The sequence below is a fragment of the Mauremys mutica genome, chromosome 17 (genome assembly GCF_020497125.1).
Source record: "Mauremys mutica isolate MM-2020 ecotype Southern chromosome 17, ASM2049712v1, whole genome shotgun sequence".
NCBI lineage: Eukaryota > Metazoa > Chordata > Testudines > Geoemydidae > Mauremys > Mauremys mutica.
The window spans coordinates 15388198-15410277 of record NC_059088.1 but is presented as its reverse complement, the minus strand read 5'-3'; the positions used below and the strand labels follow the sequence as shown (position 1 = coordinate 15410277).

At 51.1% G+C, this 22080-nt stretch overlaps 1 protein-coding gene across 3 annotated transcripts; it reads left to right on the top strand.

The window, feature by feature from the left end:
* Positions 1 to 546: 546 nt before the first annotated feature.
* LOC123351787 (CD276 antigen-like) lies at positions 547 to 20936 on the top strand. Of its 3 annotated transcripts, none has more exons than XM_044991421.1 (6): positions 547 to 590; positions 4366 to 4436; positions 5928 to 6275; positions 6405 to 6689; positions 8209 to 8346; positions 20818 to 20936. In XM_044991421.1, the coding sequence occupies exons 2-5, from the start codon at positions 4370 to 4372 to the stop codon at positions 8334 to 8336; spliced, it is 828 nt and encodes a 275-aa protein (XP_044847356.1). In that variant the 5' UTR covers positions 547 to 590; positions 4366 to 4369; the 3' UTR covers positions 8337 to 8346; positions 20818 to 20936. The 3 variants fall into 3 exon arrangements, with proteins under 3 accessions (XP_044847356.1, XP_044847355.1, XP_044847354.1); XM_044991420.1 differs by lacking the exon at positions 20818 to 20936 and adding an exon at positions 14811 to 14905; XM_044991419.1 differs by lacking the exon at positions 20818 to 20936 and having other exon boundaries at positions 8209 to 8585.
* Positions 20937 to 22080: the final 1144 nt, after the last annotated feature.

Genomic DNA, 22080 nt, shown 5'->3' with positions numbered 1-22080 from the left:
GCCACAGGAGCATTCGTCTTCCTATGGACTAATTCAACACAAACTATGGACATTGACTCCCATCGCTGAATGCAGCTAGAAATACATAGATACCAATGGGATTGTTTAGTGTTTTTATTACTGCTTTTAAAACTATCAGTTCTGTACTAGTTATCTAAGGGAAGCTTTCATTGGTTACGTGATGTATAGACCAATGTGTTACTATCAATACTTCGCTTCAATAAATTGGTGTGACTACTTTGGGGCTAGTTTTGAAGTGACTTTGGGCTATTAATACAGTACAGATCTTGCAACCCGCCCCTGGCTGGGCAATTGTGGGGCTGGGGAAGGGCAGACGTGGGGCTGGGGGTGCAGAATTCACTAAAATTGGGGGAGCTGGGAGAAAAGCTGGACCCCGAGCGCCCCCTGGCAGCCGGCAGGGCACCCGCAGGACTGGAGTCACCTCGCTCCGATTGGGAGAGAGGCATGATTGCAGCTGCCTTCAGGCTGGGGTGGGGGATGGGGTATAAATAGACTTCACCCACTTTCTGTTTCCTTTCTGTAAGTGGCTCCATGCTGGGGACACGTGTGATCGCAGCCCAGCTAAGGAGGTACAGTCAGATTCCTTCCTTCCTTCCTTCCGCTTCTGCTCTGCCCCGACTGCCCCAGGCTGTAACCGCTCCCCTGCTTCCTACCCTGGGGTGAAGTCCAGAGCCGGGGCTTTCCCGGGCTCCCAGGGCCGGGCTCACAGCGCCCAGGTTGGAGAGGGGCCCAGTGCTGGGCACTAGGGGCTGAGCTGTGGCTCTAAGCAGGGGTCAGTGGGTTTGAGGGGGGGAGTTCAAGCCCCTCTGAGAAGCGGGCGGGGGAGGTTTGGATTTTCATCAGTGAATGTCCGATTTCACCATCCCCGTGTGTGAACTGAGGACAAAATATTTCTGATTCCAGTGATTACAATCAACCTTTACAGAGGGACCAAGTAAGGAAAATGCTGCTTGAGAACTTGCTGCTGGGGTCCCCCTGTCCGGTGTATAGAACACATCGCGGGTGTTAGTGGAGCTAGAGCAAAGGGGCGTTTGTTCCGATCGCTTTAACTCTGAATCGTATGGCTACACTTGCAGCTGTGCAGCGCTGGGAGTTAAAGCTGTCTTCATACAGCTGAGTAGGGAAAGCGATGCAGTCTGGCCACACTGACAGCTACCAGCGCACTGTCATGGCCACATTTGCAGCATCTGCAGCGGCATTGGGAGCAGTGCATTATGGGCAGCTATCCCAGCGTTCAAGTGGCTGCAACGTGCTTTTCAAAAGGGGGGTGGGTGGCGTGTGACAGGGAGCGGGGGAGAGAGTGGATTTTTGGAGCCGACACTCTGTCAGCAGCTGTCTTGCAAGTTCTGACCTCCTCCCCCACCCCTCTCTCACTCACTGAAAGCCAACAGCAGCTTTTTTTTCCTCACAGACCAGATAAGCCGAAATGGACCCTGCCCTCCCGCCCACCGCACTGCTTCTCTCCTCAAGCCCCCTCCCTCCCCCTCTCTTCAAGCAAACGCTAGCTGTGGGCGTTCCAAAGGGAGCCCCCCTCCTCTGCTCATTCACAGCAACCAGGGGCTGTGTTTGGTTTTTGGATAAGCAGCTCCGGAGCCCGGAGTTCATAACAAAACAAAGAGCAGAACCTTCACTTAAAAGGATTATGGGAAGTTTCCAGAGGTCAGTTACAGCGTACTAAGATTATTCCCTGTTTACACTGGTGCTCCAGCGCTGCAGCAGCAGCGCGATTCTCTTTATTCCTCTCGGGGAGGTGGAGTACGAGCAGCGCTGTAGCCAGGGAGATACAGCGCTGTATGTGCCTTGCCAGTGTGAACGGGGAGTGAGTTACAGCGCTGTAACTCTCAAGTGTAGCGAAGGCCTCAGCGTCTGCTGTCATGACATGATCCTTGTCGGGCCCTCTCCCCTCAATTTTACACAGCTCTGAGCATCTCCGTGGATACAAATCTTAAAAAGCTGCTTAAAAATACACCATTATTACTCGTCAAAATTATAAAAACGGAATCCTGCCAAGCCTAGTGAAAAGTAAAACACAAGCAAGCGTGTGTGTGTGTGCGCGCGCGTGTAATGCTACATCCACACCGGTGTGCATTTCCCTACAGCCTTCCAAGGGGAGTAGTGGGGGCAAAAGACATATCTGGCTTGAAGACTAAGCTTGATAAGTTTATGGAGGGGATGGTATGATGGGATAGCCTAATTTTGGCAATTAATTTGGCAATTGATCTTTGATTATCAGCAGGTAAGTATGCCCAGTGGTCTGTGATGGGATGTTAGATGGGATGGGATCTGAGTTACTACAGAGAATTCTTTCCTGGGTGCTGGCTGGTGAGTCTTGCCCACATGCTCAGGGTTTAACTGATCGCCATATTTGGGGTTGGGAAGGAATTTTCCTCCAGGGCAGATTGGCAGAGGCCCTGGAGGTTTTTCGCCTTCCTCTGCAGCGTGGGGCATGGGTCACTTGCTGGAGGATTCTCTGCAGCTTGAGGTCTTCAAACCACAATTTGGGGACTTCAGCAACTCAGACATAGGCTAGGGGTTTGTTCCAGGAGTGGGTGGGTGAGATTCTGTGGCCTGCATTGTGCAGGAGATCAGACTAGATGATCATAATGGTCCCTTCTGACCTTAAAGTCTATGAGTCTATGAGATGTATTACAGTTATACATTAGTCTGTGCGTATATGCAAAGACAGGGTAGGAATAAATGATCAGTTTTCAGAATGGAGAGAGGCAATTAGCAGAGTCACCCTGGGATCTGTACTGGGACTGGCTGGCTGGCTGGGCTTTAAATATTACTTTGAGTCCCTCAACTGTGCATAGTGGAGCTAATTTTGATGCTCTACTAGGAGTCTTATTACATCTTATCAGAGGGGTAGTTGTGTTAGTCTGGATCTGTAAAAGCAATAAAGAATCCTGTGGCATCTGATGAAGTGGGTATTCACCCATGAAAGCTCATGCTTAAAAATGTCTGTTAGTCTATAAGGTGCCACAGGATTCTTTGCTGTTATTACATCTTGCAGAGCTCAAATCACTGATTATGAGGTGTAAGCATTAGACTTACTTTGGGTGAGTGGTTCTGAGTGCACCAACATTAGGGCCCCCTGCTAACAGCTGAAATCACTAAAGAGCTGACCTTACTAAGAGCTGAAATCACTGAGAGCTGTGTTAAGTGGTGGGGGGCCTGGAGACACATTTGTAAGCGGCTAGTGGGACGGCTAGTGGAGAGGTAAAGCTAGCAGGACGGCTGGTGGTGAAGACTGCAGCAGAACCCCGTTGAGAGGTGTGGCAATTGGCTGTTGACCGGAGCAGGTAAACTGCCCCCAGACCTCCCCCCACTTCCACCCAGGCTGGGAGGTAAACTCTGCAGATGAACTTCTAACTCTAGAGCTGCATTGACCAAGGACAAACTGTGGGTGGGGATGACTGTTGGGTTGCTGGACTTGAGACCCTGAAGGGAAAAGGACACTGCCAAACTTACTTGGGGGTGGGTCTTTCGCTCATGGTTTGTGTTATAATTCTGTTTGTGGTGTTTCCCTAACATAATGCTGCATTGTTTCCCTCCTTTATTAAAAGGATTTTGCTACACTCAGACTCCGTGCTTGCGAGAGGGGAAGTATTGCCTCCAGAGGTGCCCGGGGGGTGGTATGTAATTGTCCCAGGTCACTGGGTGGGGGCTCGAGCCGGTTTTGCATTGTGTTATTGAAACGGAACCCCTGGATACTGCACCCGGCCCTTGTTGCTGCCAACTCTGTCGGGCAGAAGGGTTACAATAATATACACCCTGCTGTCATGGACACATTGCTGCTGCTCCACCTCATTTAATGAGCCCCAGCAGCCTGAATCATATCTCTGCACATGCAGTTTTGTTAACAAAGCTTCAGTACTCTGGTCAGATCTCAGCTGGGGTCAATGGGCCGTAGCTCCATTGGGGTCAATGGGGCCAGATCCTAGCTGGGGTCAATGGGCCATAGCTCCATTGGGGTCAATGAGGAGCTTCCAATCTGAAAGTCAGGAAACAGTCTTCACCACCAGCCGTCCTGCTAGCTTTACCTCTCCACTAGCCGTCCCACTAGCCGCTTACAAATGTGTCTCCAGGCCCCACAGACACTTAAGCTTTTAATCTGGCCAGACAACAAGGAGACCCCCAAGGGGCATGAATCCTACTGCAGGGCTCACCCCAGGCACAGCAGAGCACCCCACCCACCAGGGAAATCGGGGGGAGATGCGGGAGCCTATCTTCCACCCGCAGATGTTGGGAGTCCTCGGAATGGTTAGGCCAGCTGGTGTCGGTGCACTGGCTGGTTTCATTCATGCCCGGGTCTCGCCCACGAGTCTGATGTCTGTCTTGCAGATGAATGTCGGTTCGCTCCTCTTCCCAGTCCATGCTGCTTCCCTTCTTGATTCTCCACTTTGCCGTGGCGGGTGAGTGATGTCGGGGCCCCAGTAATGGGGGGAAGAGTGGAGTGTTTATACAGAGAGAGATCGCAGAGCTTGGGGAATGGGATGCTCTAGGGGCAGGGACTGTCTCTTGCTGTGTGTCTATGCAGCACCTGGCGCGACGGGGCCCTGATCTCAGCTGGGGCAGGGACTCTCGCTCACTGTGTCTGTGCAGTCCCTGGTAAGATGGGACTCAAGTTGCTCCTGTGACATAAATAATAAATTACATCCATAATGCTACATTGTTAACTTTGCAAAGTCGCACTCAAGAGGTATGAAATGCCAGCGTTAAGGTCACCCCGTGCAGCCATATCTGTGCCCCTTTGTGCATCTGAATCATGACACAGCCTCTAATGGCAGGAGAAAGCACTGCCACTGGCCCCCTGCCTCATTCCATGCACACGGTGACATGCTCACTTAATGGGCAGCTATTCAATACTTGGTTTAATCTTCCCTGGGCCAGGTGTGGCCCCAGGCCTGTTCCACTGCCGGCTAGTCAAACCCTGCTCTGGAGACAGGATTGTTTACTTCCTTGTGGGCTTTTCTGTGGCATTTCCTCACTGTAGCATCTCATTCCTTCGTTCACTGCATTTTCTCAACACCCCAGCAAGGTGCGGGGGTGGTGGTGTTATCCGTAGTATACAGCTGAGGCCCTGGGAGATCAAGGTGCACCGCTTTGGGGGCTCTCATGTGAGACGCCTGGGAGCTGAGTTTGCAGAGTACTTAACATTGCCATTTTGGCCTGAGTGTCTCGCTAAGCTCCAGTGGACTCTCATTCCTTCCCAGGTAGTGTCCCCCCCCCCCCTGTTTCCCAGAGCACAGAAGGAACAAACAGCAGGAGGCTGTTCTCTGGCTCCGAAATCCCCACACCTGCCCCTCCAGTGAGCCCTGTGCTCACACAGCTCTGTCTCTCTGCTTCCTCCCATGGTCCTGCTGGCAATTCCTGGCTTCCTGCCTGCCATGCACATGGCCATGCACCCAATCTCCTCACCCCTGTGTTTGCACCTAGGGAAATGTCTCAGCCCACGCCACTTCGCTCTGAGCCTCCAAGGGCCTTGTGCAGTAACGTCCTTTGCATGCAACTCTCTCTGCATGAAATACTCCTGGAGGAATTCTGCGCCGCTGTGCACACGCAGAATTCATGTCTGGCGCAGAATATTTTTTTCATCCAGAAAATACATTCTGCTTGAGAAGTGCTGCAGTTCCACCTTTCACCCACCAGAAGCCACTGTGGTGCCAGAACAGCCAGCAGCATGAACGCAGATGGCTGCTCTGGTGCCACAGCAGGGTCTTATGCCTTCCTCTGAAGCATGGGGATGGGATGCCAGTCTATATGGCCCATGGGCTTCACCAATCCAGCCTTCTCGTCATGCAGCGCCCCCTGCTGGAAGAGGCTAGGATTGGAGTAGCTTGTATTCATTATACACACACACACACAAGGAACCCACTGACTCCTGTGCTTTTTGCTCTGCACAGCAACCTCGGCACCAGACGTTGTAGCTCAGTTTGAGGGGGACGTCACTCTGAGCTGCCTCTTCCCGTCCCAGCCCGGGATGAACCTCCAGCGTCTGACCCTCACCTGGCAGAAGGAGCGGGCAGGGGCAGAGGCCCTGGTGCTTCATAGTTACTATTACGGGAAGGAGCAGCTGGAGAGACAAGACCAGATTTATAGGAACCGGACCCAGTTGGATCCAGAGGGGTTGGCCCGGGGGAATGCGTCCCTGACACTGAGGGGCATCCGCATCCAGGACGAGGGCGTCTATCTCTGCCACATCACCTCGGAGCAAGGCAAGATTTCAGTGAGGAGGCAGGTTGCAGTGATGGGTAAGCAGGCACCTCCTGGAGAGTGTGAGGCGCCAGCCTGGCCCCATTGAAATTGGTGGCCAAACTGCCTGTGACTTCTCTGGGCCCTGGCAGCCAGCACCGCAGACCTTCCATTGCTTTGTGTTCCAGCCCCGTACTCGGAGGTCCGACTGGAGGTTAGCGTGAGCAGCCAGGTGACCCTGACCTGCTGTGCGGAGGGTGGGTACCCCGAGGCCTGCGTGCTGTGGCTGGACGGAGCCGGGAACAACGTGACGGCAGAGAGCGACACCAGCCTGCAGAGAGACCCCACCGGGCTCTGTGATGTGAGCAGCCGAATCCTCCTGCCCAGGACAGGGTGTGGCAACTACACCTGCCTCCTGGAGAGCCCCGGACAGCCCCACGTCGTCCGACACCTGAGTGTCTCCTGCAGCCCAGGTACCCGGGCTGGAGAGGGCACCAGTGCATGCACCGGCAGCCGACTTAGAGGCTCGCTCAGACCTGCCGACTGCCCGGCCTGTGCTTGTCGCGTGTGGCTTTTTGGCCCCTCCTCCAGGGGATCCTCTCTCCCCTGTGCTCTATGGTGTCATGGAAAAAGTCACCCACGTATCAATTTGGGTTCAGAGACTCAAGCCTGAGGCTCGTTTATTGAACACACACCAACGCGTTGGGGCTGGCAGCCATTAGGAACTGCCCCCCTGAAGCAGAGTATACCAGAAGCTTTTAAAGTTTAAAACCGCAAACAAATTACACATCGTTAAGTAACGACTGACCATATTAGGAATTAAATTGCACACACTTGAGTAGCAGTAACCTCATTAGGAAAAAGGGAGTCAGGGTCTTTTGGTACTTTTCATTATTCTTTTGCAACTTTGCCCCGGATGGGTGCAATTTGAGTTAAGGGCTTTTTGGTGGTTTCCAACGGTGTTACAATTTTGCCTTTTATGGGGTGCTTGTTACACAATTGCCCCTTACAGGGTACAGTTCCTCAACGGGGGTAGTCATACAAATGGGGTAGGGGGAGGCATGGTTACACAAATGGGGTAGGGGGAGGCATGGTTACACAAATGGGGTAGGGGGATTTTAGATGATTGCTTTACACAAGTCGTTACTATATTGCACAAGCAGTAGGCACATATTGCAAATTATTCTTGTTGCTGGGGCTTTTTCACCCTCCTCCTCTTTAGCCTCCCTTCCTTCCCTGTGTCTCAACCTGTGGCCGCCACTGTCAGGGAGCATAACACTTAGCTTGGTTCAGGCCTGTTAGCCGCAGGGCGGGCCGAGGCCAAGCAGAAAAGCTGCTTAATTTTCCCCCACAGTGGCGAAAGCCCCATCTGATTGGTCGCCTTCCTCACTCCTCCCTCCTCTTGGGGGGGAAGGGCAGCCAATCGGAGCTGCCTGATCCCTCCACATAGTCTTAGGCCAGAAGGGATCCTGTGAGCACCTAGTGCGACCCCTGCAGTCCCCCAGCGGGAGCGGCACCACGGTTTCTGGCGCCCCTAGGCAGAATTCGGGGGGGGGGCATTTTGTGCGCTCCCCACGGGGCGCGCGGGAGCTTCCAGTTCCGCTCCAATCGCGCCCCCGAAGAAGGACCCTCCGCCAAAATGCTGCAGGCGACAGCGGCAGTCATTGAGCTGCTCAATTGCCTGCCGCTGTTTTCCGCAGCACGTCGGCAGAAGGTCCTTGTTCGGCGGCGCGACTGGAGCGGAACCGGAAGGTCCCGTGCGCCCCGCGGGGAGCACACAAAATGCCACTCCCCAAATCCTGGCGCCCTAGGCGACCGCCTGGGGTCACCTAATGGAAGTGCCGGCCCTGGCCATGGGACTGCCCTGAATTAATTCCTGTTTGAACCAGGGCAGCAGGCAGAGGTGGGGAGCAGTGGGTGGGCCCAAGGCAGAGGTGGCAGGGAGCACAAGCCACAGATCTTCCAGCTCATCCCCATGTTCTCTTTCTACAGATAACTGTACTAACAACCTGTGCCTGCCTATCACCCTGCCCCTGATGGTGCTGCTGGGTGTTCTTGGAATCGTCTTGTGCTTTCTGAGGCGTCGGTTCTCGTGGTGTTCGGCTGCAAGCGGACTGTGACCCACGTAACGTGAGCTGCTTCTCTGTGTCTCTGTCCCGCCTCTGTCCGGGTGTACGTCCTTGGATTCTTCTGCCCAGTCGCAGCCCTCTCCGTCAGGGTTACAATCCCCCTCCATGTCCGTCCTGCAAGGTCCCTTGGCTGGGGGCATCTCCCTGTGCTGGGCCCCCTGCCCAGGGTCCCATTCGCTCTCCCCAGCTGCTCACCACAGCCGGCTCTGGACGGCTCCAGCCTCAGCCCCACTCTGCCTCAGTGCTGCTGCTCTGCCTCCAGCCTGGCTGGCTGGGCTGATCCTCTGCCCCTCTGGGGGTACGTCTACACTACGGGACTATTCCAAATTTGCATAAACCGGTTTTGTAAAACAGATTTTATAAAATCGAGTGCGCGCGGCCACACTAAACACATTAAATCGGTGGTGTGCGTCCATGGTCCGAGGCTAGCGTCGATTTCTGAAGCGTTGCACTGTGGGTAGCTATCCCGTAGCTATCCCATAGTTCCCGCAGCCTCCCCCGCCCCTTGGCATTTCCAGGTTGAGATCCCAGTGCCTGATGGGGCAAAAATCATTGTCGCGGGTGGTTCTGGGTAAATGTCGTCAGTCACTCCTTCCTCTGGGAAAGCAACGGCAGACAAGCATTTTGCGCCTTCTTTCCCTGGATTGCCCTGGCAGATGCCATAGCATGGCAATCATGAGGCCTGTTTTGCCTTTTGTGACTGTCACCGTATGTGTACTAGATGCCGCTCACAGAGGCGATTCAGCAGCGCTACACAGCAGCATGCTTTTGCTTTTGCATGACAGCAGAGATGGTTATCAGCCATACTGCACCATCTACCAATCCATAAATTGGTAATAAGATGATCATGGCTACCAGTCCTTTTGCACTGTTCCATTTACTGCTGTCATAAGTGCCCCTGGCTGCTCTTAGCCAGGGGCGCAAAAGCCAAAATTGGGAATGACTCCCTGAGTCAATCCCTCCTTTTTGGTATCTAAAAATAGAATCAGTCCTGCCTAGGCAAGTGTACAAGAATATGGGCAAGTGTACTAGAGAACCACTGTATCAGAGAACCAGAGAGCACAGCTGCTCTGTGTCAGATCCTGCAGAAATTATGAGCTGTATGCTATTCACAGGGGGTGCTCCTGCAACAACCCCTCCTGTTCATTTCATTCTTCCCCCAGCCTTCATGGGCTACCATAGCATTGTCCCCCCACTTGTGTGATGAACTAATAAAGAATGCAGGAATAAGACACAGTGACTTGTTAGTGAAGGCAGCCTCCAGCTGCTATGATAGTCCAGACAGGACAGTAAGGAGTGCATCCCTCTGCTAGTTCAGGGGCATTTTAATCTTTTCTTTACACATGAAGGGTGGGGGCTGATGGAGCTCAGCCCCCTGTTGCTATGACGATGATGGATATCAGCCATACTGCACCATCTACCAGGAAAAATTAGGACCAGGCGACCTTGATTGACCTGTCCCAAGCAAGTTGGTATGGTTACCAGTCCTTTTGCACTGCCCCATGTGCCAATAGGCTGATGATGAGGACGGGTAGCAGTCCTATTGTACCATCAGCCACCCATGGCGGGGTGGGAGGAAAGATGTTGTTGTTGAGTGCTGCACCATCGCGTCTATCTGCAGCATTCAGTAAAGATAGGGTGACATGTAAAAGAGTCAAGACAGGATTGTTTTCCCTTTCACTTCTGGGGGTGGGTGGGGGGGGGTGCGTAAATTGCCTAGCTATGCCCTGACCCACCGCGGACACTGTTTTTGACCCTAGAAGCATTTGGAGCTCAGCCAAGAATGCAAATGCTTTTCAGAGACTGCAGGAACTGTGGGATAGCTTGAGTCCTCCAGTCCATGAGCGTCCATTTGATTCTTTGGCTTTCCGTTACGCTTGCCACGCAGCAGTGCGCTGAGTCCCTGCTATGGCGTCTGTCTGGAGATATTTAAAAAATGATTTTGAATTTCGTCTTCTGTAACGGAGCGCTGATAGAACAGTTTTGCCTGCCCTTACAGCGATCACGTCCGCATCGTCCATGCTGGAGCTCTTTCTTTATTTTGATTTTTAACTGCATCACCACCCGTGGTGATCGGCGCTCCACGCTGGGCAAACAGGAAATATTCAAAAGTTCGCGGGGCTTTTCCTGTCTACCTGGCCACTGAATCCGAGTTCAGATTGCTGTCCAAAGCGGTCAGTGGTGCACTGTGGGATACCGCCCGGAGGCCAATACCGTCAATCAGCGACCACACTAATCCTAATCTGATATGGTAATACCGATACTAGCGCTACTCCTCTCGTTAGGGAGGAGTACAGAAACCGGTTTAAAGAGCCATTAAAATCGATATAAGGTGCCTCCTAGTGTGGACGGTTGTGGCGTTAAATCGGTTTTACGCTCCTAAAAACGGTTTAAACGCGTAGTGTAGACCAGGCTTGGCTGCTGCTCTCCTTAGCTCTGCCCCTCTTGTCAGGCACCTCAGGCTCACAGGCTGGCCTGGAGCATTGGCCTCTCCCCATTGGCCCCGGGGACTGTCAGTCTCAGGGTCCTCATTTCTCAAAAGAAAGGGTCCCATTCTTTTGGTGCTGGGAGAGGGCCGATCAACCCCCCCGCCCCGAGGGTCAGTGAGGAGCCAGCAGCCCCCTGGCACCTGCAGGATTCTTCAGTTAAAAGCCTCCCAGAATGAACAGGAAACCCGGTGACAGAACCCACCCGCCAGCTAACGAGCTCCCTACATCACCCCCTCCCCCCAGGGGCTGCTTTGGAGTTCATCCCAGCGGCAGCTCAGAACCAGCCCCAGCCTGATGGGACCCCGTCCTTCCCCCTCCCCAGGGAGCATGGCGCTCTGAGGGGCAGTGGCTGGGGGTAAAGGAGCAAGTGGGGGCGGTGCCTTGGGGGAAGATTTGGAGCAGGGGCAGGGCCTTGGGAGTCCAGTTGTCAGGAATTACCAGGTTGGCAACCCTAATTCAAACTGGCCCAGGAGGCCAAGGATAAGTTGGTTTTGTTCTCTTTATCCGCTCCCTCTCCGCTTGCAGTGCAGCCCCTGCTTAAACGAATCCCACTTTGCCTAGAACACATTGTGTCTCTCGCTGCTTTCACCAGCTCCCTCCCCGCTTCTGGAGAGGACCCCGGAGCAGGCGCCGAATCCAGCTAGACTTGCTGGAGGTCAATATGGTAGGGAATGGGGGTGTGCTGTGACCTGGCGATCCGGTCTGCAAGGAGGGTGTACTCCCCTCTGAGAGAAGGGCGGGGTTTGCCTATGTTCCAACTCCAGCTGAGCCTGCTCTCCTCCAGGCACGCACTCGCACGCACACACACACATGGAGAAGTTAGATCAAATTTTAAATATGCAGCTGGAAAGTTGCAACATTATATAGCTTGATTTCTTAGACTGCAGAACCTTAGAACATAAGAATGGCCATTCTGGGTCAGCCCAATGCCAGGTGTCCCAGAGGGAATGAACAGAACAGGTAATCGTCAAATGATCCATCCCTGTCATCCAGTCCCAGCTTCTGGCAAAGGGAGGCTAGGGACACTCAGATTATGGGGTTGCATCCTTGCCCATCTTGGCTAATAGCCATTGATGAGCTTATCTTCCTGCAACTGATCTAGTTCTCTAGTTCTTTTTTGAACCCAGTTATACATTTGGCCGTCACAACATCACCTGGCAAGGAGTTCCACAGGTTCCGCAGTTCCACAAGGATTCCTCCTTGTTTTTGCTGATACAGACTAACATGGCTACCATTCTGAAACAGGTTGACTATGTCTTGTTTGAAGAAGTTATTTCCTTTAGTTTGTTTTAAACTTGCTGTCTGTTCATTTCATTGGGTAACCCCTGGTTATTGTGTTATGTGAAGGAGTAAATAACACTTCCTTTTTCACTTTCTCCACTAGTCAAGATTTTATAGACCTCTATCATATCCTTCCTTGGTTGTCTTTTCCAAGCTGAAAAGTCCCAGTCTTTTTAATCTCCTCATATAGAAGCTGTTCCATTCCCCTAATCATTTTTGTTGCCCTTCTCCATACCTTTTCCAATTCTAATATCACTTTTTTGAGATGGGGGCGACCAGGTCTGCACACAGTATTCAAGGTGTGGATTTATATAGTAGTATTATGATATTTTCTGTCTTATTGTCTATCTCTCTCCAAATGGTTCCTAACATTCTGTTGGCTTTTTTGACTGCTGCTGCAAGTTGAGAGGATGTTTTTCAGAGACCTATCCACAATGATTCCAAGATCTCTTTCTTGAGTGGTAACAGCTAATTTAGACCCCATCATTTTGTATATATAGTTGGGATCATGTTTTCCAATGTGCATTTCATCTGTCACTTTGTTGCCCAGTCACCCAGTTTTGTGAGATCCCTTTGTAGCTCTTCGCAGTCTGCTTTGGATTTAATTATCTTGAGTAATTTTGTATCATCTGCAAATTTTGCCACCTCACTGTTTACCCCTTTATCTAAATCATTCATGAATATCTTGAACAGCACTGGTCCCAGTACAGATCCCAGGGCGACTCTGCTAATTGCCTCTCTCCATTCTGAAAACTGATCATTTATTCCTACCCTGTCTTTGCATATATGCACAGACTAATGTATAATTGTAATACATCTCTCATGCAATTGTATTTTCCTAATAAAACAAGTTACTTTTTTATATATTTGAATAATACAAAAGTAGGGTGAAAATCAGAAAAAAAATGAATAATGCTTTTTGTAAAACCTGGGAATTTTTTGGTAAAAATTGGTTTAAACGGAATACAAAGGGGCTTAACTATAGTTTTAACTAATTTAACTAATTTGCCTGATACTGAAGTTAGGCTTACTGGCCTGTAATTGCCAGTATTCCCTTTGGACTCTTTTTTAAAAATAGGTGCCTTATTAGCGCTCCTCCAATCATCTGGTACAGAAGTTGATTTAAATGATAGGTTACAAACCACACTTTGTAGTTCTGCAATTTCACATTTGAGTTCCTTCAGAACTTGGGTGAATACTTCCCCATCTGGTCCTGGCAACTTATTACTGTTTAATTTATCAGTTTGTTCCAGAACCTCTTTTACTGATACCTCAATCTGGGACATTTCCTTTGGTTTGACTCTTAAACAGAATGGCTCAGGTGTAGGAATCTCCCTCACATCCTCTGCAGTGAAGACTGATGCAAAGAATTCATTTAGTTTCTCCTTAATGGCCTTGTCTTTCTTGAGTGCTCCTTTAGCACCTCGATTGTCTGGTGCCCAACTGATGGGTTGACAGGCTTCCTGCTTCTGAGATAGTTGACCAAAAGCTGGGAAGACTCACCTCATCCTTTAGCAGCGTCACCAAGGGGTCTCCGACCTTCCCCTCACCTCCATCGTGAGAATCTGGCTCCTTCTGTGGGCCGTTACGTTCCCAGTGAGCGTGCACAGAGATGTTAGATCAAAACAGGAAATCCTCCTGCTGGGAGGCTGCCACATCCCATGACTTTATTGCTTAGACTCCAGGACCCTGACACACAAGAACCCAGCCCAGCGAGAGACAAAGCAGGCTGCTCCCTAATGGAGTGAGGTACAACTCCCCCCACCTTGCTTTAAGCTGACTCAAACTGACTGCAGCAGGACAGGAAACCCCCCTTCCCAGACTGGAATGTGCCAGGTGAGGCCTGCATTTGCCCCCCCACCCCATGTGTCTATGCCACCCATGACCTGGAACCAGGCCTGCTGGCTCCTGGGCTGCCACTGTATCCACACTCCTACCGCTGGTGAAGAAGGGAGCAGCAGCCTGGGAGCCCTGTCTCTTCAAGCACCACTGCATGTCCTGATTGGTGGAGCCTACTCCCATCCCCAATGAGCCTTAAATAGCAGACTGGGCCAAGCTGGAGACTGGCTGTGCCCCTAGGGCCTAGGTGATCCACTGGCTTGCTGCTGCAAACAGCCCCTGTTGCCCTATCCTGAGACTCTCACCCAGCCTTTCTCCGGGTTCCTCCTGGTCCCCTGCACATTTCCTGAGGCCTCGCCCTGCCCCTGCTCCACGGGTCCCCTTCGGCTGCCTCACCTGGCTCTGACCCGGCCCATCAGCGTCAGCTCTGTGCTCACCCTCTGGCATGACGCTGGCACCGACGGCTGCTCCTGGCCTTGTCCTTCTGCACTGAACTCAACCCCCCTCCAGCCCAGGCACCGGCCTCAACCCACGCCCTGTAGCTTGGGTCCTGATACGGGGCGTTGAGTGGTCAGGATCCCTTGCAGCTGCCTCTGACCCCATCTCTGTCTCTCACTCTCAGGGTCATTCAAACAGATTGGGCGGGGGTGGGGGAAGAGGGGGAGACTTCGGTCAAGGGCTGACATCCCAATGCCTTCAAGTCAAGTGTTAGATGCCAATACATGACCCAGAGAGCCCCTGGCAGGACTCCATCAAAACCCGTTCTAACATCTCAGGGAGGGGTGGGCGATCCATTTGCAGGCCTTTCCACATCAGATGGAAGCAAAAAAAGATAATTAAAGCAACTCATTTGCAGGTCGTCTTGAGCTGTGCATGAAGCAGGAGCACCGTGCTGAGGATCAAAAATACCATTGTTTTAAAATAAATTTATTTTAAATAAATGTATTTTTCATTTAACACAGAATCTTATATTTCTTTGTGTGCAAAAAAACACCCCAAGCCCTAAGGTGAAGGATCCTCCTCATCCCGGAGAAGCGACTCTCTGAGCAGCGTTTGAAGTCCCACAGCTCGGAGGGCGAAGGATCCACGCAGCCACTATCACAGACAGGGTCACGGCACCCAGACAGGCCACCAGCAGCCAGACATGGCTGCGTCTCTTCCCTGCAAGAGAGAGCCCAGAGCTTCCTGTGAACAGGGCCTGAGAGCCGGAGCGAGCTCCCCAGGCTCAGCGTGTCACCCTCCCATCTGGGCCAATGCAGCAAAGCCCAAACCCAGGGCTGCTGAACAGCAATACCCCACTCTGCCACTAGGGGGCAACAGTGAATTAAATAATTGTGCTCAGCCACTAATCCCCTCCCCACATCCCGCTGTGGGGCAGAGCCCTGCACCGGCTGGACAATTCCCGTCCCCCTTCCCCACTCAGCGGGCCCTGCTGCCACTGATGTGCTGCACGGGGGGGTCTCCCGCCCGGGCGCTGTCACCAGGAGCATGGTGAGGTTGGTGCCAGCTCACTGTGCAGGGTGTAAAGGCCCCAAGTGTCCACAGACTCTGACATATTGCTGAGCTCCGTCATGCTTGTCCCTGTCCCATCTTCCCATCCCACGCTCGCCCTGGGGTACCTGTCCACAGAACTGCAGGGTAAGAGGCTGCGGCCCACCAGGGATGAATGGCTGACGGTCAGATGCGGGTTACAGCACAGAGCTGAGCAGCATGAAATTAGTATATATAGTTACATAGCCCAGAGGGATTTCCCACCCCTGTTATTCCCAAAAAGCTCTGCCAATGCCCGTCAGTTCCCACCTGCAGATCTCTGACTAACCCAGCACTGTGCTCCTCAGACACCCCCGCCTCGGCCCAGGCCCCTCATTCTGACTCATAGCTCCTGTTATGCCAGCCGCGGGCTCCCCTTTCCCTCAAACTTGCTGATACACCTTAATGCCCAGAATCCCCTGCCACCTGGACCTGGATCTGGCTGGTTTGATTCACTCTAAGTTGTCTCTTCTGCAAAGTCCTGCCCAGCCCTGAGGTGACGTGGCAGCGATAGACACCCTCCTCCTGCATGTGGATGCCCCTCAGAGTCAGGGATGCTGTGACCTGGGTCCCAGTGGGGTCCAGCTGTGGTCACTCAATTAGGGTGAACTGCAAATAATGAGGCAGACAATCCCCCAAAAGCTGGTGGATATTCCAATACTTAGATTTACCAGGTCAGCATAAAACACCTTCTTTATTACCTCACTGGTTATTCCAAAGTCCAAACACAGTTCCCTTGAAGTGACCCAACCTCAGGCCTCCATCCAGGTACCTAAGTCAAATATGGTGATTTCTGAAAATCTTATTTCATCATTGTCATAAACAGATAGTTAAGGGTTAATGTCTCTTTTACCTGTAAAGGGTTAAGGAGCTCAGTAAACCTGGCTGACACCTGACCAGAGGACCAATAGGGGGACAAGATACTTTCAAATCTTGGTGGAGGGAGTTCTTTGTTTGTGTTCTTTGTTTTGGGGGTTGTTCGTTCTCAGGACTGAGAGGGACCAGACATCAATCCAGGCTCTCCAAATGTTTCTGAATCATTCTTATGTTTCAAACTTGTAAGTAGCACAGGCAAGGCGTGTTAGTCTTATGTTTGTTTTCTCAACCTGTAAATGTTTCTTTTGCTGGAAGGATTTTTACCTCTGTTTGCTGTAACTTTGAACCTGAGGCTAGAAGGGGTTTCCTCTGGGCTATATAAATCTAAGTACCCTGTAAGCATTTTCCATCCTGATTTTACAGAGATGATTTTTACCTCTCTTTCTTTTTAATTAAAAGTTTTCTTTTTAAGAACCTGATTGATTTTTCTTTGTTGTAAGATCCAGGGAATTGGGTCTGAACTCACCAGGAGTTGGGGGGGGAAAGGAGGGGGGAATGGTTAATTTCTCCTTGTTTTAAGAGCCAAGGGGTTTGGATCTGTGTTCCCCAGGGAAGGTTTTGGGGGGACAGAAAGTGTGCCAGACACTGATTTCTGGCTGGTGGCAGCATTACCAGATCTAAGCTAGGAATTAAGCTTAGAAGGGTCCATGCAGGTCCCCACATCTGTACCCTAAAGTTCAGAGTGGGGGAGGAACCTTGACAATCATATAAAAGAAAAGGTTCTACCAACCCCAAAGGATCGGACACATCACCTCCCAGGTTATTGAATATTCCAGATCTTACCCAAATTCACACTACAGCCAATTCTTCTTAACTAAACTAAAGTTTATTAAAAAACAAAAGCGAGAGAGTACAGTTAAAAGATCAGTATACCTACAGACATGAGTTGAATCCGTTGAGGTTCAGATTCATAGCAGAGATGCTGAGCTTTGTAGTTTCAAAGAGTTCCTTCAGAAATAGTTCATAGGTTATAGTCCAATGTCACTGCAGGGTGTTCCAGCTTAGGACTGGGATTTCAGTCCTTATGGCCTAAGCTTCCCCTGTATGAAGCCTCAAGCACATCTGAGATGAACGGGATCAGGACCCAAGGATCTTTTATACAATTTCCCGTTAGTTGGAGTTCCTCGGGGAACAAAAGGTAATTAGGATGACTTTGAAGGAGGTCCTTGTATTTAGCTATACAAATTAACATAAGGCCATTGGCTTATTCCTCCACCATTCACAGATGATTTGCTATACATTTCAAAGAGAGATGAATACAGAGGTATCCCGTGTTTACAATTCATTTAAATGCTAGGATGTTCTTTTCATCTCTGAATTATCAGAATAGACAGGGACTGTTGATTACATTGTTGACCATTACCTATATACATGCAAAACCCAAAACCACAACCATTCCCTCCCCACATGTCTTAAAGGGTCAAAATTGAGTCATTTATGTTGCAGGATGTTTAACCCTTTCTAGCCATGCGTCACACCCCCAACGTGAGGCTAGCGTGGAAGGGCGAAATTAGAGCTCCTGGAAACACCTTAAGGACCTTCCAACATTGATATGAGCTGTGTTTACACTGAATTCTTTACAAGACCAAATTACTGATGCATGCTTTGGCCCACGTTATAATCATTGTACACGTTAACAGTTTTTGGTATCAGCAACAAGTTAGTTACAATTCTTAGCAATAACATGAACATCAGTTCTATCACGTGTACATTTACAGTCTGTGTGTCCTGCCAAGCCTTCTGTTCAGACAAACCCTTTGGTAGGTCGGCTTGTTCAATGTCCCTTTTGAACCTTTGTAGCTTTTTCTTGACCCCAGGGTCTTCCTTAACGTAGGTTTTTAGTTTAACCTCTTCCATGGTGGTTTGGTATTTTAGGGTTAACCTGTGGCGGCCATTAGCATAATAATGTTTTCCCCTTTCTCCCTGTTCCGGAGGGTCACAGTCTGAGCTCTTTTGCTTAACAGAATCCATTGGCTGGGTGGGTGTGTCCTTTTTGCAAACAGCTAGAGGCAAGTCTTTCTCCCCCCAGTCAGTCAGGTAATTTGCATTAACACAGATAGTAGCCCATCAGATCCTCAGCCTTTACCAATTCCAAGGCTGGACTCTGTCACTAAAGAGATACTGTCCTGTAAATGGGTCGGGACTCACCCCTGCGGCGCCTCCTGCTGGTGACTCTGGGAATTAGCTCTGTCCAGTGGAGCGCCCCCTCTTGGTGGTGTCCCGTCCATCATTCTGTTCTCTGTCATTGTCTTTGGACCCGCGTTGCTGCGTGCTCGGTGGCGTCCTCTTCAAAGCCACTGCCCTCCAGCAGTGCCCCTTAGTCCATCTGTGCCCCCTTCTGGGGGTTGGTGATCAGCAGTCCCACACCCCAGTCACTATGTCCAACCACACTCTGAGTCCAATCCCTCTTGTCAGGGATCTGGCGTAGCAATATGGCCGCTCCCTACGGCCAATGGCTGGGTGCACTGCAAGGAGTGAAGGGGGGGACCCAGGCCCGCCCTCTACTCTGGGTCCCGGCCCAGGGACCCTCTGGCATCAGCCTCGCTGTCCTTCTCTCCCCTTCCACTGTCTGTTTCCCTGGGCCGCTTCCCCTACAGCCCCTTGCACCCGCTAGGCCCTTCCCTTCAGGGCCTGCAGCCTGGCAGGCTACGGGCTCAAGCTCCCTAGCCTCCCTGAGCCTGACCAGCACTGCGCTGTCCATGGTGCTAGTCTCCTCCCTTGGAGACTGACCTTCCCCTGTCAAAGGCCTGGGACAGACTGACTGCTCCAGCTCTGGGCAGGCTTTATATACCTCTGAGCCTGGCCCTGATTGGCTGTCTCTATACTGGGCCCTAATTGGAGAGATTAACTGCACAAGTGTCCTCCTGCTCTGCAGATTTAGCTGTCCAGTTGTCCCTCTGAATCTGAGATACAGACTGTTTACTCAATCAGCATGGAGACATTCGTGTTCCAACAACACTGTCTCCCCAACAAGCTGGTCAAGTTTATAGGGCTGTTTAAACTCCCTAATAATTTTTATTCCATCTGAAATCTCCTCAAAAGCTCTCCACACTGGGTCTTTCTGAAGCAAGGCCAGTGGATCCATACACATCTGAAAGACTTCGGCCATTAGGCACCAACATACTTTCCTCAGAAGAGAGACTGTTTACTATCAACAGTGGCCCAGTGGAAACAACTCCCTTCTGCCCCTACTCGGCACAGCTATTGACTTTTTACAGACTTCAAAGGCTTCACGCAGATATCCCTTTCCTTCTGCAACATCATGCACTGCAACCGATTCTTTCTGAGCTTTATTCATGTCCAGAACCGACTTTGGCACAACGGACAAATCACCAAACTCCTTCTGAGTTTCACTTACATCCATAATTACCTCTGGCCCGTCAGGAGGATTTTTACACAAGCCCCTTTCAGGTAAACTGCTAGACTTCATAGTCAAATGATTAGAAGCTCTCTTCCTGGTTACGTTTCCACACTGTCAGTGGGTAACAGTCAAATTACCTTTATGCTTTCCTTGTGTCCTGGCTATGATATTACGCTGACCAGACATAGCAGCAAAGAATCCTGTGGCACCTTATAGACTAACAGATGTTTTGCAGCATGAGCTTTCGTGGGTGAATACCCACTTCGTCGGATGCAAGACCAGACATAGTTGTCATATCTTTACCCAGCAACACACTAGCAACAGAAAAAATTGAACCAGACTCGCTCGGTCCCTGGGATTTATTTATGACATTAACTGGATGCAACCTAGTTACAATGTCATTGTTCCCAGCAGACACAAATTTAGGACCACTTCCTTCCTGGGCTTTAGTTGTATCCAGAATCAACTCTGGGTGACACAGACAAACGATGGGACATATCCTTTCCTTTGTCCCAACACCCATGGCCGATTTCAGACACATACCTGCAAAGTGAGACAGCTTCTTTAACAGGCAAGTTGCCACTCCCGACAGATAAACAGCTATTCTCCACAGATAGAGTCTCATTACACTGCGCTGCTTTAAACCAATCATTTTCCCCTTACTTTCCCAAACTTCACTTGCTAACAGTCCATCACTTACCAAGACTGAACCCTTTCCTTCCTCGGCTTTAACCGGACCCTCAGCTTTAATCTGCTCTAGTGAAACATTCTCCTGAGCCTTCTCTAATGCCAGATTCACTGCTGAGATACCAGACAGACACTTAGAAATTACATCATGGGAAGAGGCAGCTCAGGGTGATGCCCCCCCCCCCAAACCGAGTGGTGACGGGCAAGTCAGCTGTGATGAGCCGTGAAAGGAAAACAGAGTTGGGGTACAGATCCTGGCTGCTGCCCAGGCTCTCATCCCTGGCTACCCAGTGACCCCAGAGATCCCAGCTGCAGCCCCAGGCTCTGCTCCTGGCTGCAGCCCCCCTACCCCCGGGACCCCAGAGATCCTAGCTGCGGTTATAAACAAGCATCACAATTTATTTTACAGATGGAAAAATGGAGGCACAAAAGCTGTGAACTGAGTGACTCAAAGTCACCCCAACAGTCAGTGGCAAAAGGCAGGAAGAGAACCCAGGCGTCCTGGCTTTCAGCCCCACCAGCTCTAACCACTAGACACCACTCCCATCCCAGAGCTGGGGATTGAACCCAGGAGTCCTGGCTTTCAGCCCCACCAGCTCTAACCACTAGTATTATCTATGGAGAGACCAACGTCACCTTCTGCACAACCTGCCCCAGCGTGGGGGCTCGAGCCGGCTCTGCCCTGTGTTGTTAAGAGGGACCCCTGGATATGGAACCCGGCCCTTGTTGCTGCTGACTCCATGTGGACGAAGGGTTCAGTTAACACAGGATATGCTGTGGTCAGGCCGTTTAACCACCATCTTTACCGTTGATGGTGTGACAGCTCCATAGGGAGAAGCCAGCAGTTTCCTCACAGGCTGCCTGTGCGTGTGGGTCAAAAGGAGCAACTGATATTCAGAGCAGGCTTCAGGAGGCCACACTGCCTGTGCCGGTCCCCCATTTCCTGACTGGGACTCTCGATGGGCTCTGTCTGCCAGGTTCTGCTGGGCTGCTCCAGTGAGTATGTCAGTGACTCGGGGTTGCTTGTCTCTGACAGCGTCTGCCTGTCTCCACGGTTGGAATGGCCAGGGCCAGCCTTAGGGGGAAAAAGGTGTACTGGGCGAACTTGTATTTTGGTGCCTTTTCTTTGAGTTTAAGTATTCTGACATTCTGAACCTCGTGGGAACACCCTACCCCCGTGTTCATCATTGTAATATGATTATGTGGTATCTAATGCAAAGTTTATCAGGTCGGGCATCTTCAGAAGGCTCATGATGCACTGAGCATTGTTATAGTAATGTTACAGGTTGTAATTTCATGTATATAGTTATGAGGCTGAAAATCATAGATGGAAGGGACCTCAGGAGGTATCTAGTCCAACCCCCTGCTCAAAGCAGGACCAATCCCCACACAGATTTTTGCCCCAGATCCCTAAATGGCCCCCTCAAGGGTTGAACTCCTAGGCCTGGGTTTAACAGGCCAATGTTCAAACCACTGAGCTATCCCTCCCCCCACGTGTCCTCATGGCTTAGAGCAAGCACAGGCAAAAACTCCCCAAGAGCAGAGGGGCAGTTCACACCTCATCAGGGCATGGATGGGACAAACCCAGCCCAGCCTCACAGGAACAAAGGACACTGGCCTAGGCAGCAACAAAAGAATCTGTTGGACTCTGGCGTGAGTCACCCCCCTTCCT

Coding starts and splice junctions, on each gene's coding strand:
- LOC123351787 (XM_044991421.1), top strand. CDS start 4,370: ATGTCGGTTCGCTCCTCTTCCCAGTCCATGCTGCTTCCCTTCTTGATT. Junction 4,437..5,927: donor TCTCCACTTTGCCGTGGCGG/GTGAGTGATGTC, acceptor TGCTCTGCACAG/CAACCTCGGCACCAGACGTT. Junction 6,690..8,208: donor GAGTGTCTCCTGCAGCCCAG/GTACCCGGGCTG, acceptor CTCTTTCTACAG/ATAACTGTACTAACAACCTG.